Source organism: Eleginops maclovinus, chromosome 23 (genome assembly GCF_036324505.1).
Source record: "Eleginops maclovinus isolate JMC-PN-2008 ecotype Puerto Natales chromosome 23, JC_Emac_rtc_rv5, whole genome shotgun sequence".
Lineage (NCBI taxonomy): Eukaryota > Metazoa > Chordata > Actinopteri > Perciformes > Eleginopidae > Eleginops > Eleginops maclovinus.
The window spans coordinates 4,529,674-4,545,935 of NC_086371.1; the positions used below are offsets into that span (position 1 = coordinate 4,529,674).

General features: G+C 38.4%; 1 protein-coding gene across 2 annotated transcripts; it reads left to right on the forward strand.

The window, feature by feature from the left end:
• Positions 1-3,498: 3,498 nt before the first annotated feature.
• Positions 3,499-10,975, forward strand: pcgf1 (polycomb group ring finger 1). Of its 2 annotated transcripts, none has more exons than XM_063875851.1 (9): positions 3,499-3,632; positions 4,973-5,078; positions 5,202-5,354; positions 5,506-5,577; positions 6,198-6,303; positions 6,457-6,499; positions 9,246-9,332; positions 10,360-10,440; positions 10,793-10,975. In XM_063875851.1, exons 1-9 carry the CDS (start codon positions 3,546-3,548, stop codon positions 10,841-10,843), a joined length of 786 nt encoding a protein of 261 aa, XP_063731921.1. In that variant the 5' UTR covers positions 3,499-3,545; the 3' UTR covers positions 10,844-10,975. The 2 variants fall into 2 exon arrangements, with proteins under 2 accessions (XP_063731921.1, XP_063731922.1); XM_063875852.1 differs by having other exon boundaries at positions 3,513-3,632; positions 4,976-5,078.
• The last annotated feature ends 5,287 nt before the right edge of the window (positions 10,976-16,262 follow it).

Sequence of the window (16,262 nt, forward strand, 5' to 3'; positions counted from 1 at the left end):
TATATCTGTCATTTCTCAATGAAAAAATAATCCTCAAATTCTTCATAATAGCGCCTTCTTTGTAGTTTTGGCAGGTTTTTGATCCATCAGATAAATGAATCATTCCCATTAAAGTGAAGGACGGGAGACTCTTCAAGAAAATAGGCGTTCTATTGTCCCTGATTTTGACATGAAGCAATGACAACAAATGAAAGCTTTGGATCCGTCTTGATCCTCTCCCTTCTCGTTGGCTCTTTTGCCTCTTCCCTCACTCTCTCCCGACTGTTGGATTTTGCCATGCTGTGATCCTCCTGCACCTCCAGGCCCTCAGGTTATTTGGATATTGCGTGGAGTCAAAGCCCTGTCAATCAGATAAGCAGTGACCTCGCGGGCCCAGCAGATAAGACGTTACATGGCAAGAGGAAATGGCAGACAGCAGGGGACACAAGGCCTGACTATGAAGGCTCGTTGAAGCGTGACTGATCACAACGGCTCCTCAAACTGAAAAAGGCTGCCAAGAATAAAAATATATTGCTTGTGCCATTTCTTTTTTTCCAATTTAGATTGACTGAATCTGATTCTGATTTCATTGGCAAGGGCTTGTCTTTTCATCTTAACAAAGGAAAAACTCCAAGGTGTTACAAGGTTTATCTAAATAACAAATGGAAATGGGAAGATTTAAAAGAATGAATGATGCTTTGTAAAATGTTGCACATACACTTGGAAAGCTAACGTTATAAGGCAGTGGATGAAGTTCTTATTGAGTCTTAATAACCACTGATAGACATCCATAAACTGCTGCAGGAACACTGAGGTGGTTGGAATAAGACAAACTTGCCATTCTGTTACACCGGGAAATTACAAAAGGATGACTGAAGGGCGAGTCTTTGTTTGGGACGACAGCTTTTGGGTGGTCCACAGGTTGGAAGCCCTCTGGGAGGGATCAAGGAGACCTCCACATATAATACCAATATCTCGACCTGTTGAAACAGGGTAGGTGCTAATTCAGCCTCAACCAATAATATGTTTTCTTCCCCATTTTCCACAAGGCTATACTTTGCATTTTACCACGTTTAAATAATGTAAGTGATGTGCGGAAAATTAAACTACTTTAAACCCATGTCTGTGTAAAAACCTTAGATTTATTGTATGAATAAACCCATGAAACATCTCACCACTGCAAAATCCCGAATAAATACCAAAATTACAGCACAACACAATGCATACTGTTAGTTCAAATGATTCTAACCCAACAATATAAGCCGTGTGATTATCTGAGTAAATGTTTGTGGAGCCCACACACTCTTTCATTTGAAAACACTACTTCATACTCACACATATTTAAACATGGGTCTGGGAGCTGCCCAGGACAACCACAGGCCTCCGCTGCTGCCACAGAGCCAACGGTGCAGTTCTTTTCTCAAGAGCCCCTCCATGGTTGTTGTTCAGGGAGGGGAGAGGAGGACTCATTCAACCCCCAAACAGTGAGGGTGGGGGGGGGGTCAAACACTTCAGTCACAAGCTCTCTTTTAAGTGAAAGAGTTACCGCTGCAAAGGTTAGATATATAAAGCCAATTAAAGTGATGTTTTTATCTTCTATGAAACATCTATTTTCAACTTCACTTAGCTTATATAAATGTAATATTGTGTATTGTAATAACTACACTTTAAGAAAGTCGATCTAATTTTAACATTAAACCAATAACTGCAAGCTCCATTGTTTATTTTTTAAACCAGATTATCCCGTTTTAATATTCCCTACAACTTGGAGATATTATACTCAAACTCTACCTCATTGCATTTAAGTGTTAATGTAAAAACTGCAGCTTGCATTATATTGTATTATTATATTTATATTGAGTATTCTAAAAATACTTCATGGACATTTATCATTTTTAATTCTATAGTTTATGTTATATGTCTATATACTGTTTATGAAATTGTTCTATTTATTATACTTTATACTATAGCCTTGTACAATGCTGCTGGAACAAAACAACTTTTCGGGTTCAATACAGTACATCTTATCTAATCTACATTCTCAACATGTGCCAAGTGTTATTCTGTGGTTTGTGGTTGTTTTGCAATGTCTTAGTAAAGATTTTTGTTGCAGATCTTTTTGATTTATCCATTTATAATAGCTTTCCGGTAAAGTATCAGATACATATCAAGGTATCTCACATCATTTATAAGATCTAATAGGGTTACGGTGGCGAGAGCAGCCCACCCTCTGTGGATACCACAGTACTGTAGGTCTTCGAGATGTCACAAGTTCAGGTTACAAGACCCACCGTGTTCTCTGGCTTCTGAGGATTGTGATTAAATGTTTTCCCACATCTTCAGGTCTGGTATCTTAGCAATCTTTTTCCCATGTTATGCTGTTTTAGTACCAGCAGTGGGACAACAACATAAATTCAAACTGGGCAAGTGCCATGGACATCTGTGCCTTTTATCATGTGGCTTCTAACATGCCGATACAGCCTACTGTATACACATTTACAGCCTACTTGAGCTCATTATAAGTGGTTCCAACATAAGTGGATCTGCATGGGTTGTAAAACAATGAATACAATGTAATGAAAATGTCAATATTGGTTTAAGACATTGAGGATGTGTGTGCACATATGTGTAAAGACAACTTAAACGCCGGGCCCACTATGAAATAAGTAACTTCAGATGTTTTAATGATACTCCAAACAACTAAATTAAACTCCTTAGCGCATGAATCACTGAATGACATTGCTTTACTTAATAACACATAAACTTCATCAGATGTCAAAGGCTGCAACCGACTGATTGAAGTGTGTGCCTGCAGTGCCCTCTATTGCCAAGAGAAGAGACTAACAAGTGTGTGTTCACAGCTTATTCTAGAGTGGCCTTGCTTCTCTGGAGAATGGTTTGTTGTATAAAGTTGGACCAACTAAAGAACTTGCCTTTATAATTGAATCTATATTTAAAGAATTGTTCACTTCTAAAAAACTGAATCTACTTTGGATTTAGTTAAGAGAAATGAGGTGGTTTTAATGTTTTGATAGGATTGTTTCTCTTAAAAAACATCTTATCATTGGGAAACTCATAAGTACACCCCTGAGTTCAGCGCAAAATAAAAAGGAACAAGGAACAACGATGGTTTGGGAACACATGATCACATTTGTTTTCAAACCATACAGGAAAGCTTCCATACAGATAATATATTAAAATACCTTTAATATGTTGAGTTAGGGTTGGCTTGAATACAAAAAAGTGTTTAGACAATTAGATAATTAAAATACATTTGATTAATAAAGTCAGTGTAATTTGTTCATATTTATAATGTTTATTTTTATTTTGTTAAGGTTACTTTTTAATCATCTATTTAGAGTTGTTTGTACATTATTTTATTTTACGTTTACCTGTCGCTTTTTTTCTAATTTATTTTATTATTCTTTTAAGTTCCTTTTGATTCATTTATCTATATTATTGTATTTATTTATTTTATTTCTTATTTCTTTACATTTTACCCGCCCCCTTCAGTTTGCTCAAAACACCACGTCCGGTTTACCCGGAAGTAAGCATAATTCCCAAAGATGGCGGAGCAAGGACCGATGGCCATAGCGATGCGGCTACGAAATCAGCTTCAGTCCGTCTACAAACTGGACCCGCTGAGGAACGAGGTGAGTTGGCATGTTTTTTGACCTCCTCCGCACTGGGGCAGAACCGTACGGGCGGGCAAACTGCAGCAGACCCGTAAAAAACACACGTTTTCGCGGGAGATGGTTGTCGTCTCCGCTGCGCTGATGGAGAGAGCCTTGTTTGAGCATGCGTGGACGGAGACGGTACACCCGTGTTGTTCCGCCGAAACAGTGGAGCAGCATGATGATGGATATAGAGTAAATGTTATTACACTCATTCAAGCATACGCAAAGCTGTTTTTATTTTCTTAACTTGGGAGTTTACTTGTAATTTAAGCGATATGTGTGTGAACTCCGACGGTTTGATTCGAACTGCCGTTGGTTTGTAATTAACGGAAAAACACTGCGTTATTACATTTCATCTGGCTGACGTTTTTATCCGATGCGACTTACAATAAGCGCAAAAATGATAAAGATTGAAAAAGTTAACTGCATATATATTCACTACAAGCAAATCATGCCATTGCAAATGCTGGTGAATTAATAACACGGCATCAATTAACTTTTTAAGTGCTTTTTCGGCCTGATTCTTTATCGTTTCATTTGCAGTTTAAACTCGTGTCGTTCGTCTAGAAGTCCAAAAAACTAACCGAAACTCACTTCCTGTCAAAATCTCTCCACTTGTTTTGACGTGTGAACGCATTCCTGGTTGACACATTTCTCATTTCTTATCGTTTTTTACCTTCATTGTTACATGTGGGGGTCAAAGGTCATTGTGAACGGGATCAACATGTGGCAGATCAGCTGTAGGCTAATGTTAGGTTATTTGTGCTGGTTATGATAACGAAAATCTATAATATGTGTTGGGTTTACCATGAAATATGTGGTGCTGAATCATGGTGTGGTTTATTGCTCATGAGCCATCTTAACACAAGTTTAAATTCAAACACACAGCAACATGTATTATGTAATCAGGAAGAGCTTTGTGTATCATCCAGGTAGAGGTGATGCCTATCAAGTTAGACCAATACAGGACTAACTAAACCCCAATCTAGCTCATTTCTGCAGAATTTTAAGAAGATTATTCAAATTGTTTGTGATGTTGATTCCTTGTTGCAGTTTGATGCTCATTATCTACCCATCATAACTCAACTTTATAAAGGTGCTGCTCACCCTGTTTGCTTTTAAATTTGCCACAAAATAAGGCAGTGTCTGCTTTGACTATTGATCTTAACTGATATGTTTATAGGCCATTTTATCATTACTTTCAGTTGAGCCGTTTACTTGTTTTAAAGCTCGGCTGTGCAAAAAGGTTCTGCACCATTTAAACCAACTTTTACACGTTACGTTTTTGTAGAACACTTGTTTGTTTTTCTTGACAGGAGGAGGTAAAGTTGAAGATCAAGGACCTGAACGAACACATTGTCTGCTACCTGTGTGCGGGCTACTTCATCGATGCCACAACAATTACAGAATGTTTGCACACATGTGAGTTTCAACAAAGCTGGTCAAAATAATTCACGTCATTTACATAAAGTATCAGCTGAAGTCTACCTGGATGTGGTCGTCAGAATGAGAATTACATTTCTTTCCTTTATCTTTGCTCTACAGTCTGCAAAAGCTGTATCGTAAAATACCTGCAAACGAGCAAGTACTGTCCAATGTGCAACATCAAGATCCATGAAACGCAGCCTTTACTCAACCTCAAACTGGACCGAGTGATGCAGGACATCGTCTACAAACTGGTGCCTGGACTACAAGAGAGTACGTACAAAGAGACTGCTGGCTGTACCAAAGTTACAAAAAGTTGTGCGCTAAATCATACAGATCGTGAAGACACACGTTTTTAACATTTGAAAAGTATTGCCACTACACCTGTAATGTTTGTCTAATATCCATGCTCGTGTTTGAACAGGTGAGGACAAAAGAATAAAGGAGTTTTATCAGTCCCGGGGGTTAGAGAGAGTCGTCCAACCATCAGGAGACGGTGAGTTTTCAAATGAGTCATTATTATAATTACTTAGATTTGAAGATGGAGCCACATCAGTGGGGTTTTTTTCCATGTCTGTGGCACATTTGCTACACTTTGCTTCCTGTAATGTTACTCTACTGCACTTCTCAGGCGTCCCATGACTGTAAACAAAGGGGTCAGATCTGACATTCACTTAAACCTTGTTCAAGTTTTAATTTGTTTGTTGAATGTAAATCAGGTCTATAGGCTCATAAAGACCGTGGAGCATCTTATCGACTTCATAAGATGTCTGCTTGCCTTGTGCAATACATGCAATTAGACATGTACAAAACACTCCAACTCTACATTGTCAAATTCCGACAGCTGCTATGTAGAAGTACAAATGTGTTATCACTAACCTAAGGAAATGCAAATGGATTCTAAAGTTCATCAAATGTCACTGTGTTCCCAGGCAGATATTATGAGTGTGATTTCAGATCAATTTGATAGACCGTGGCAGGAGTAAAGAGCAGCTAACCTGCCCTACTCCTAGCTGCTGCCTGGCCTACAGTTTGCATATAGATGTTTTATATCTGAGATATTGTGATAAGTGTGTTGTGTGATTTGTATATCTCAAATGTCTTCCTTCTCTCTAGATGCCATTCCCGACGCTACAGGTTTACCATACACAAGTTTCGACCATTCAAAAGCCCACTTCTACAGATATGATGAGCAGGTTTCGCTCTGTTTAGAAAGACTAAGGTGAGCTATTGTCTGTGGTGGATTGTGCCTGTTCTGTAATTCAATCCCTATAAGATAAGACTGATAATGTAAATGAAATGTGGTGCTGTATGTGGCAGACTTTACACAACATACATGTTTAAAAACAGTTGGCTGCGTGTTTTGTCTTTACAGTTCATCGCTCGCAGGGAAAGATAAGACGAAACTCACTCTCCAGGTAAGTCACACACACCAATAAATTATCCTAAATATACTTAGTATTCTTTTTAAACACGGTCTGTGGCCTTGGTGGAATTGTTGAGGTGAGGATGAGTGCTTTCAAAGCGACTCGGCTCACAGGTTTGCACAAAACATGCCTCCAGGGGAACATTTTTGAAGTCTCAGCAAGTAATTTTCTCCGCTTAACAGCTAAGCAAATACATGGCACAGTGACATCTGCAGCAGCAGCAGAATTCAGCTGCCTCAGACTCTCACAGAGACGGGATAAGTGGGACGAGGGACGGGTTACTAAGGCGTATAATCATCTTTATTTCTCAACATGACCACTCATTCCTCCGTCATTGGAGATTGTTTGAGGAAGGGTTGTTGGGTTTTATAGTAACATCTTATGGCTAGATGAACAAGATATTGACTCAGAGTTTGGTGATTATTTCTGATGTACAACTAAAGAAGATCAAACAAGGTATCCATAAGAATATAGCACCTTTTTTTAAAACACTTTTTATGTTTCATATAGAGATAAAATGACCTGTGAGTTTTGAAACCAAAATGCAATAGCAAACTAAATGTGGCATAAAGAAAATAAAGGTAGATGTAAAAATGTTACTACTAATAGTGATCCTTTTTGTATAGAGCACACTCAAACGCAAATTACATCTACAGGTTGAATGCATTTAAAAATATGTAAAAACAACATACTACAAACCCTCTTGTCTTAGAGCAACATTTTATTTATCAAAGGAAATGCTAATATGAACGGGGATCTCTATGCTGCCATTCGCCACGGTTGGCTTTCAGTATTTGTTTAATGGCGACATGAATGTCTTGCAGTATACTTAGTGTTTCCTTGTGCCCATTCATACGAATCTACATTGTGGCATTTTCCATGTGGCTTTTATAAACACGTCTTGTCGAGCACTTTCAAACCCACTAAACTGAAACAAATGCCTCGTCGGTTATTCCTGGGGTTTTCCCTGTGTGGCTAAATCCTCATGACATGCTTATTTGTCAAGGGACGTGCTGGTGTGTGTGTGCAGTAACAAGGGAATTGGGATTGTATAACACCCAGATTTTACTGAATGAAGTCTTGAACAGAGATTATTGGGGAGCAATTAATCCACATTTGAGCCAGCAGTGACACAAACTGCAGGGGTGTATGTCTACCAGCAGAGGGCCCTGCTGTTTAACATTTTGTCTGTAGGTACCTCATCCACGTTTGGATTCAAATACATATTTCCGATTTGGTTTGTTTTTAAATATGATTTCATTTGAGCAGTATTTAAAGAACCTACATACAGTCACTTTAATAAAGGTCCAGATGAGAAGCAATATTTTATTTCCATGCACTAACAGTCAAGTTATTTCCAAATGGTTCAGGATCTTTGGTGTTTTTTGCTTTTTATCTGGTTTTATATCAAATCAAATTTTATTTGTGTAGCCCAATATCACAAAACCTTTTTGTCTCAGTGGGTTTCACCAATTTTAAAAACAAACAACATTGTAAACCATAAAATGACAGCAAAATGAGAAGACAAGATGGTGTTTAAACACAAATAAAATAAGATAATACACAAAACAATCAAATGAAGTGCCATTTAAAAATAAATAAATGCCAGCTCTAACTAAAGGCATTGTTAAAATGGTCTTCAACACACTCTTAAAAGTTTGGACCCTCTCTTGATTTAAAAACAGAGAGTTGGTGCCACAGAAAGGGAGCTTGGTAGGTGGTAGTACACACTAAATACACAGCTTAAAGAGAGTCTCATATGATGTGAGTTAGATATATTAGTGCTTTTATCTGGCGACTGGCTTTAGGGCATCACCATCCTCATCCACTCGTGTCTTCTTTGACCACTGTGCAAAACCCAAATGATGTTTATTGTTATTGCATACCACTTCACTGGTTTCATTCCCCGGTCTTGATTTATGCAGCCGTTGTGTTTCCCTTCAACCTCTGTGTAAACTTATACAATTAGGTTTCAAGTATTTGAATTGATTTTGACTCGTAACCTCTGCTAGGTGCTATCCTCTCTCTCCGCTGCACGCCCCGTCATAATCCACTGTTTCAACTGAAGTGGAAGTCCAGTCAAATAAATGTCTGCCTCATATTTTGCAGAAATACTGTCCTGCTCTGCGTTCAGCTGGAAAACCCGAGTTAAGCTTTACGGCTTGAGAGTGTGTAATAAGTCAGTTGGGGGCAGGAAGCGTCCACCAGTAAGCTCGCTTTTGCTTCACTGTGAAATGAAATGTAACAGGAGTCTGTGTGCTGCTAGCTTGTTATACGTACTGTTTATTGTGCAGGAAATGTATTTTTTAACCTCTTTTTGGTACCGTTTCTGACAATGAAATGTGTATGGTCATTTAAAAAGCTAAAATATTTGAATGATTGAATTAGTGACGGCATTTATGAGCAAAACTAAACGGAATATTAATATCTGAACAAAACCAAACATATGGTTGCACTCTTAGGAATGATTTCCTTTAACAACATATGGTACCACTAAACCCAAGCGACGACTCCATTGAACGATAAGTGATATGCTTCTGTGGTACATACGGTTAAAACTGGAGAAATGTAGACATTTTTTTCACCTTTTATAGACAAGAAATCAAGAGGCGTGCTCCACGGTGGTCACAAGAGTTGGAGTAATAAACACTAATGTACCGCTGGGTTTCTGCACATCAGTAACGGGTCATAATGTTTACCTGAAGTTTTACAGTTCATTTTTTTCTTGTCTCTGCAGCAGAAGTTTGTTCGCTGTTCGGTCCGGACGGAGGTGAGACACCTACGGAGAGTGCTTTGTCATCGGCTAAACGTGGATAAAAATCAGGTCAGTCAAAACTCACCGCTCATCTGTTTTTAAAGGAGAAAAAAATGACATAAGGCTTCTAAATAAATAACATTTAAGATGTGTTTGCTGTTGCCAATCTACACAGATGTGTGAAATGGCTACGGAGCTCCATTTGAAACCCAGCTGCTGTGTTATGAGAGAGTATCTTTCTCTGCCCGTGTGCATGGAAACACTTTTACACACTGACCGTGGATAAATCCCAGGTCGGCTTGGGCTTGGTGCTGACTTTAGAAATTCAAGGCTCCCTTTGTGACTTATTCAGAGACATTGTTTGCTCGTTTCTTACTAATAACAATCATGTGTGAATTATAAATGTCGCCCCTCTCCTATCACTATTCACAAACAGTAAGAAACACTTGTTATGGAATATGGGTCCACACATTGTTACACAGTCCTCTCAGTGCCAGGGTCAGATATATAGCCCATAAGTAACCTGCAGATAACCATAGTAACACTACGCTCCTTGCTACCAAAAAGAATTGGGTGACAATTTTGAAGACTGCTTGCTCTTTTGTAATTGGCCAAGTGCCGATCATACACTCTGCCAGTATTGATGCGTGTGAGTTTCATGCATAAAACTTGCTAATAGTTTGCTAAAAAGCTAAATAGGATTGTTTTAACCTTTCTCATTCAGCTCGAACATGTCGCTCATTAAAAAATCACTACAGTGGAGAGGTCCGGTTGATTTATGTCCCTCTGAAAGTCTGTTTTTGTCCAGATTTCTTGTGGTGTTGCTCAAGTCAGTTCTGTATTGAATGAATGCTCTCGGTGTGGAGGCTCTTCCTAAGAAGTTTTGGTTAAATCCTTCGTCCTCATAATTGTGATTTAACCACGCAATAAATAAATATGTGCCTTGATGACACTGTGTGTGTTTTCAGTGGGGAAAAAGTATCTCTGCTTCCTCGCCTCCTCTCTAACCAGCAGCAAACAGATTCCTCATATAAAAATAATCACAGCTGTTCCTTTCAGTATTCACTTCACATCTGTTTGTGTGGTCTCCCTATAGGTCCAGATGTTGTTCAATAACGAGTCTCTGCCCGATCACATGACCATGAAACGGTTATGGCTCTCACACTGGTTTGGCAAGGTACGGTACGGCCACTGTTTACCAGTGCCAGCAATACATTCCTACACACTTTGACAAGTTGTCTCTGCAATGTAGCTCATTGGAAAAACCTTGATAAATTGAACTGAAAATGGGGTATTTTAATAGATTTAGAAAAATCATTGTATGCCATCGTTGTATTTAATTGATCCTTATTTTAAATTACCTTTTTAATCCCCGTAAAGTGTGACGAGATTTAGCACTATTATATATTAACACCTAATTTAGTAATGAAACCTCATTTATTTTAATGTTTCTATTTAGAAAATACTAACACGCCTCATTTCAGATGTTTCCCTCCCCGGTATAATATCTAAAATCTTCTCTCCCCCAGGCCCAACCCTTAGTGCTGCACTACACCATCAAGGACAAAAGGAGCAGATAGGACATGCTTTCCCCCCTCGGACTCCTGTACATATTTTGTACCATACATATTCTATTTTAATAGTGTTTGTGTACATATACTTATTTTCCTTGTTTTGTATTTTTGAAAATAAATTTTAAATGGGACAAATAATCACTTGTTTTACTTTGGTTACAATTCGGCATGCTTTCACCTCCCAAATGATAGTAAAAGATATATAATATCACATCAAGTGTAAAGGAGTGATGGAGCCCTTCAGGACAGGTTTATATTAAGAACAGTTTTTTATGCAGAAAAGAGATGATAACGGTTCCAACATGCGTTCTAGAAAATGTGAGTGTAAGAAATATTTCCCCTGCAGGTTTTATTAAAATAGTCATACGAAGCATACTAGCATTACTCAAACACAATGTCAACCTTGACTCAACCATGTCAAAGTACAAATCAGACCTAAAGTCAACCTGTAGAAGCTTATTTTCTAAGTGTGAATAGATCTGAGATGCAGTTTCACTGGGAGTGAAGTGAAGACCTGCCACAGATTCTGGACTCGGTCTTTCCCCGCCATTGTTATTTCGAAGCCGCTCCTGTAGCTTTGGCTGTTTTGGATTATTGTCTTAGTGAAACATATGAATCTTCTCCCAGCTTTCACTCCTCTTCACATTGCAGCAGGTTTTTCTTTTTAGAATTTTTCTACACTGAATTTAGTTTCTACAATCCCACGCCCCCTGTTTTTAAATCCATAAACACAGCGAGTACCACAATGGTCCACAATGTGTTGTTCATCAGGTTTACAGTTTGCTTCAGTCTCCTACCTGCCCTCCATTAACACTTACAGCATGAGTCAGAGCCATGAAGCTGCAACTGGTGAATCTCAGCAGCAGTGTGTTCTCTCTCCTACCGCCACTGTTAAACTGGAAACGCTCTTTAAGTGTGCAGATATCTTGTAGCCCCCTCATTAGGGCTCTTGTTCTTTTCTCAGGTCATATTCACAGCTGTGTCATGTTCTCTCCATATTTGATAATGACTTTACTGTAATCCCAGTGATGTTCAGTGCCTTGGATATGGTCTTGAATCCCTCCACTGAACGGTAGTTTTCAGTAACTGTGTCACAGGTCTGTCTGTAATGCTGTGTTTTTGTGATAAGACGCAGGTGCATTTAAGATCACACTAACTCAATTTGTTGTTTGGTTTATGTCAAGGCAAGGTGGACAACTACCTATTATCTTTTAGATAGTTTAGATATTAAAAAGGCCACTGCCACGAGAGGAAGAAAAAAGATTGTGTAGGCTTTTTTATATTTTGATCGTTCTTGGCCTAAAGTCTAAATGGACAGTTAGTATTATTAGCCTGCTTTTAGTTTTTTATTAGACAAACTAAACCATAATGTTTTCCATTTTACTGCTTTATCTGGATAATAGCATGATTTGTTGAATTTTAAACAGAATTTGAGATTTGTCATCGTCTTTCCTTGGACTCATATCTACAAAATAATGGCGTAGTAAACCTTTTGTCCCTCAATGCTGTAAATTAAATGTCCAATAATTCAATATCATCTTTCATTAGACCGTGCAAGCCTGGTAAATACCCAGATTTTTTAAACTCCAAACCCCAGTTTATTGGGAAGGTTCAGGGTTATTATTTAGACTTCAGATATCTCCCTCCACCTTTAGACAAAGACCATGCAGTCCTCCTTGTGATCAGTAAACTGACAAAAAATGTGAAAGCAGCTAAGCCAGCTGGCGTTTCTTATCATATCTGAAATGTTTATGTGACACGCTAACTGTGAGGTTTTATTGCACATTTAAGAAGCTTTCATGCAGAGAAAATATTTGGGTGATTCAAGCAGTCTGCACTAAAAGTCTTTGGCTTGGATTCCAACTGTTGTTTAATATCTCTGAAAAACTAGAAGCTCTGTCCAGTCCCACAACAACCCCTTTATCTTTGCACGACACACAGACCTCATAGCTCCGTTTGCAGGAACGATCCTCTGTCTAACACTAGGTGGCACACTTGGTGCTCTGCTGACATGATCAGGGGGGCTTTGATGTGTGTGATCTTGTCCAGAGTGAAAGCAAAGCCTCTGATAACCTGATACGGGCTGATAATATATACAAGCCTTGGATCTTATTCTGTCTCTACTTTCTAAGTAGGCAGTGCTGCAGCAGCCGGAGCATTTCAGCAAGTTGCACGAGCAGCATCTTGGATATCATGTTGAGATGTTGCTCTGAAGAACAGAATAACATGAACGTGCTTTATCAATTTTGGGCAAGGGATAGCATTGTGTTGGCTTGTGTGTCTGTGTGTTCCACGGGAAAATAGTATTGCTTGGTGTTTATGTGTCCTAAAGGTTAAAGGCCTGAAATGGAGTTTAGATTTAATTTTAAAAGAGAGCATGTGTTCATCAAGGGCAGAACAGCTTTTACCGCAGAGGTCAATAACGTGGAATAAAGCAGGTGTGGATTAAAGACTCCAGGGATGTTGTCAAAACTGAAGGTGAAACGTCCTAAAGGATCGTAGGACAGTATTTTACATTCTTATTGCCTGGAAGGAATTGGATTCTTCAAAAGAGGATTCAATATATATTTTGTTTTTCCAATAACCTTAATAACATCTTGAAGTTAATTTGAACATTTCGCCATTTCCAAATCAGGCCCCTGTGGCCTTGTTTTTAAATGACGAATACAATTAACTCCCTGTAAACCTGCAGTACACACACACACACACACACACACACACACACCCCACACGTATATTATGAGCCCCCCCCCCAACCGCCCTTTTAAAGCCTGAACAAGTCCCTTCAGTGCACTGTATGCTGAGAAAACAGTAATCCCCTAAAGCTGTGACCCCTCAGGTCAAAATAAAGATTTTCAGGCTCCTGCTGGACCGCTCCGTTAGATTGCTGCTTGTCTGTTTTTGGCCCCCCTAGGCTTTAATTTTTCAGATCGCAATACACCTGAAAAATGTGCATCTAAATGTGGCCCCCAACAAAGAGGGTCACTGATTTTGGAGACCCATTGACCACCTGTGTCTACATTTCAACTGAGATTAAATGCCATCAGAAAATTGATAGAGTAATTCAAGGAAGTCAATTATGGTAATATTAGCATTTTATCAGCACACTGACTAAGGTTGTTATATGTCCTTTAGTGTAAAATGGAATAGTTTACCTTAGATTTAATGCAATCAGAAATAGTCACTAAATCAAAAATGAAAATAATAATAGCAAATGAGTAAGGTATTATTTATCCTTCAATTCAGATTTAATAATTCACTCAATATGTAAGGCCATCAAAATAGGCAATTCAATGTAGCAAATAAAGGGGAAATGATAGTAATATAAGCATTTTAAATGGCACACTTGGGTTGTTTTCTTATATGTCCTTTAGTTTAAAATGTAATAATCCACCTCTTAAATGATAGGAAAATAATAATTATAGTAGTACTTTTAAAATGACTACGTTATCATTTATTAAAACACATCAATTCACCTAAAATGTAATGCTAAAATAGTGTTAATCAGGATCAGAAGTTATATATTATTAATAAAGTAAGTAATAATATGCACTATTAACCCAGTATAGGAATGCCACAGAGATAACTTACTTTCTGCTAAAATCAATAGGTCCCAAGTGGTGATGTTATTTTGGTGAATATTTTTGACCTGGCTCAGGACATTTGTTTAGTGACTTTTATTCAAAGCTCCATCCTCTGTGTTGTTCCTGCTGCCAGTGCAGAGTCGCCATGATAAAAGGCCTGCTTGACTTTTCAACCTCCACGATTCCACACGATTACTTCCATTGTGTGGCAGCCTGCTGTTTCTCTGCCCACCCAAACAATCTGTCCTAACAAGCCCTTAAGTTTCCCTTCGTTCCCTAAATCTGTCTTGATATCTTCCTCTCTGTTTTTTTTTTTGACATTTAAAGGGCCTGCTTTTATTTGTTCCCTCTGCATTTATTTCGGGGATAAACATCCAGAAATATTCAAGCAACTTGTGGCAAGAAAATCGCATAAAATATCCTGTTGTTCCCAAAAGTGTAGGAATTAAATACCCCTAAAAAAATATCAACGCCTTGAAATAATTTAAGAATCCAAAACGAAAGGGCAGGTAAAATAAGGTTGTTTTTTTTCACCTTGCTCCTTTCCATCAAAAGCTACAAAAAACGGCCTAAAATCTGCACGTTTTATCTAAATGAATTGCCATGAGTGGTGCTCAGATGTTATAATTACACTGATTTAAAAAACAACGACATTGAGCCAAAGGAAAGATTTAAAAACATGGATCTAATGTTGAACAATACTTTACATATTTGTTTTGGAAGAAAAATAATTGTATCATCAAATAACTACGATAACAACACCTCCCCTCCCTCACACACTCACACACACACACACACACACACACACACACACACACACACACACACACACACGCTCTCTCACACACACCAACCTCAAAACTGTTGCAAATGGTGAGCCAGCAGCAGCACGCCGCATTTCACTGCCTCCCATTGAGCGTTATTCATTAGGATCCTCACACTCAACCATTTGCTATTCATGGGAGGCTTTTTTTTTCCTCCTCTCCTTTCCAAACAAACCCGAGTCCGGAGTGGCAGATGCGTGCAGCCATTACTGGCTCTGTGGAAGCTGTTTTATGTAAGGCAAAGGCGGGTTAACCTAATCAATCATGTCCACTAGTTGTGTTAAAGACGAGAGGAAAACATATGGCGCAGGGCTGAGTGAAGCTTTTCTTAACACCGCGGCCAGACCCGGACCGTCTTGTGACAAGATGCTTTCAAAGGCAGGTCAAAAGAATGGGAATAAAGGCGATGGACGCAGCTAATTGAAGTCGTGGCACTTCAGGGCTGAAAGCAGGGGTCAATTATTCAAAAGGGCAACTTTTAACCAAGCAGGGCAGATTGTTTTTGTTGTGGTGGTGAATTGTCTATTTATTAGCTTAAGGACAAATCCCCTGTAATCGTATTATTATACTCTTATAAAATAGCACATTAGCTTTATCTCATTGCATTCCTTTAGATTGTGGTCAACATAGCATTTATACTATTATTCTAATGTATTCTATATATTGGCTTTATGGTTGAGGACAAATCCCCTATGCTAATTATTATTCTTATAAATTGGTGTATATTTATCTCTTTGGATTGCCTTTTATCACAAGTCATCTTAACACCATATTATAATACAACTCCTTAAAGGATTTTAGCGTTACATATCATTAACCAGATTTGTTTCTAATATTGTAAATATCCTTTTTTATCACATTTATTATGGTGTATTAATATTATTCCTGCAGTGAGACATCCCAATGTGTCTTCCTTTTGGATTTTTGATTTAGTATTGGCATTTTATGATATATTTTTACACACAATCACACATCCAATCGCGCCGAGAGCTTCTTCAAATATCATATAACCTTTAT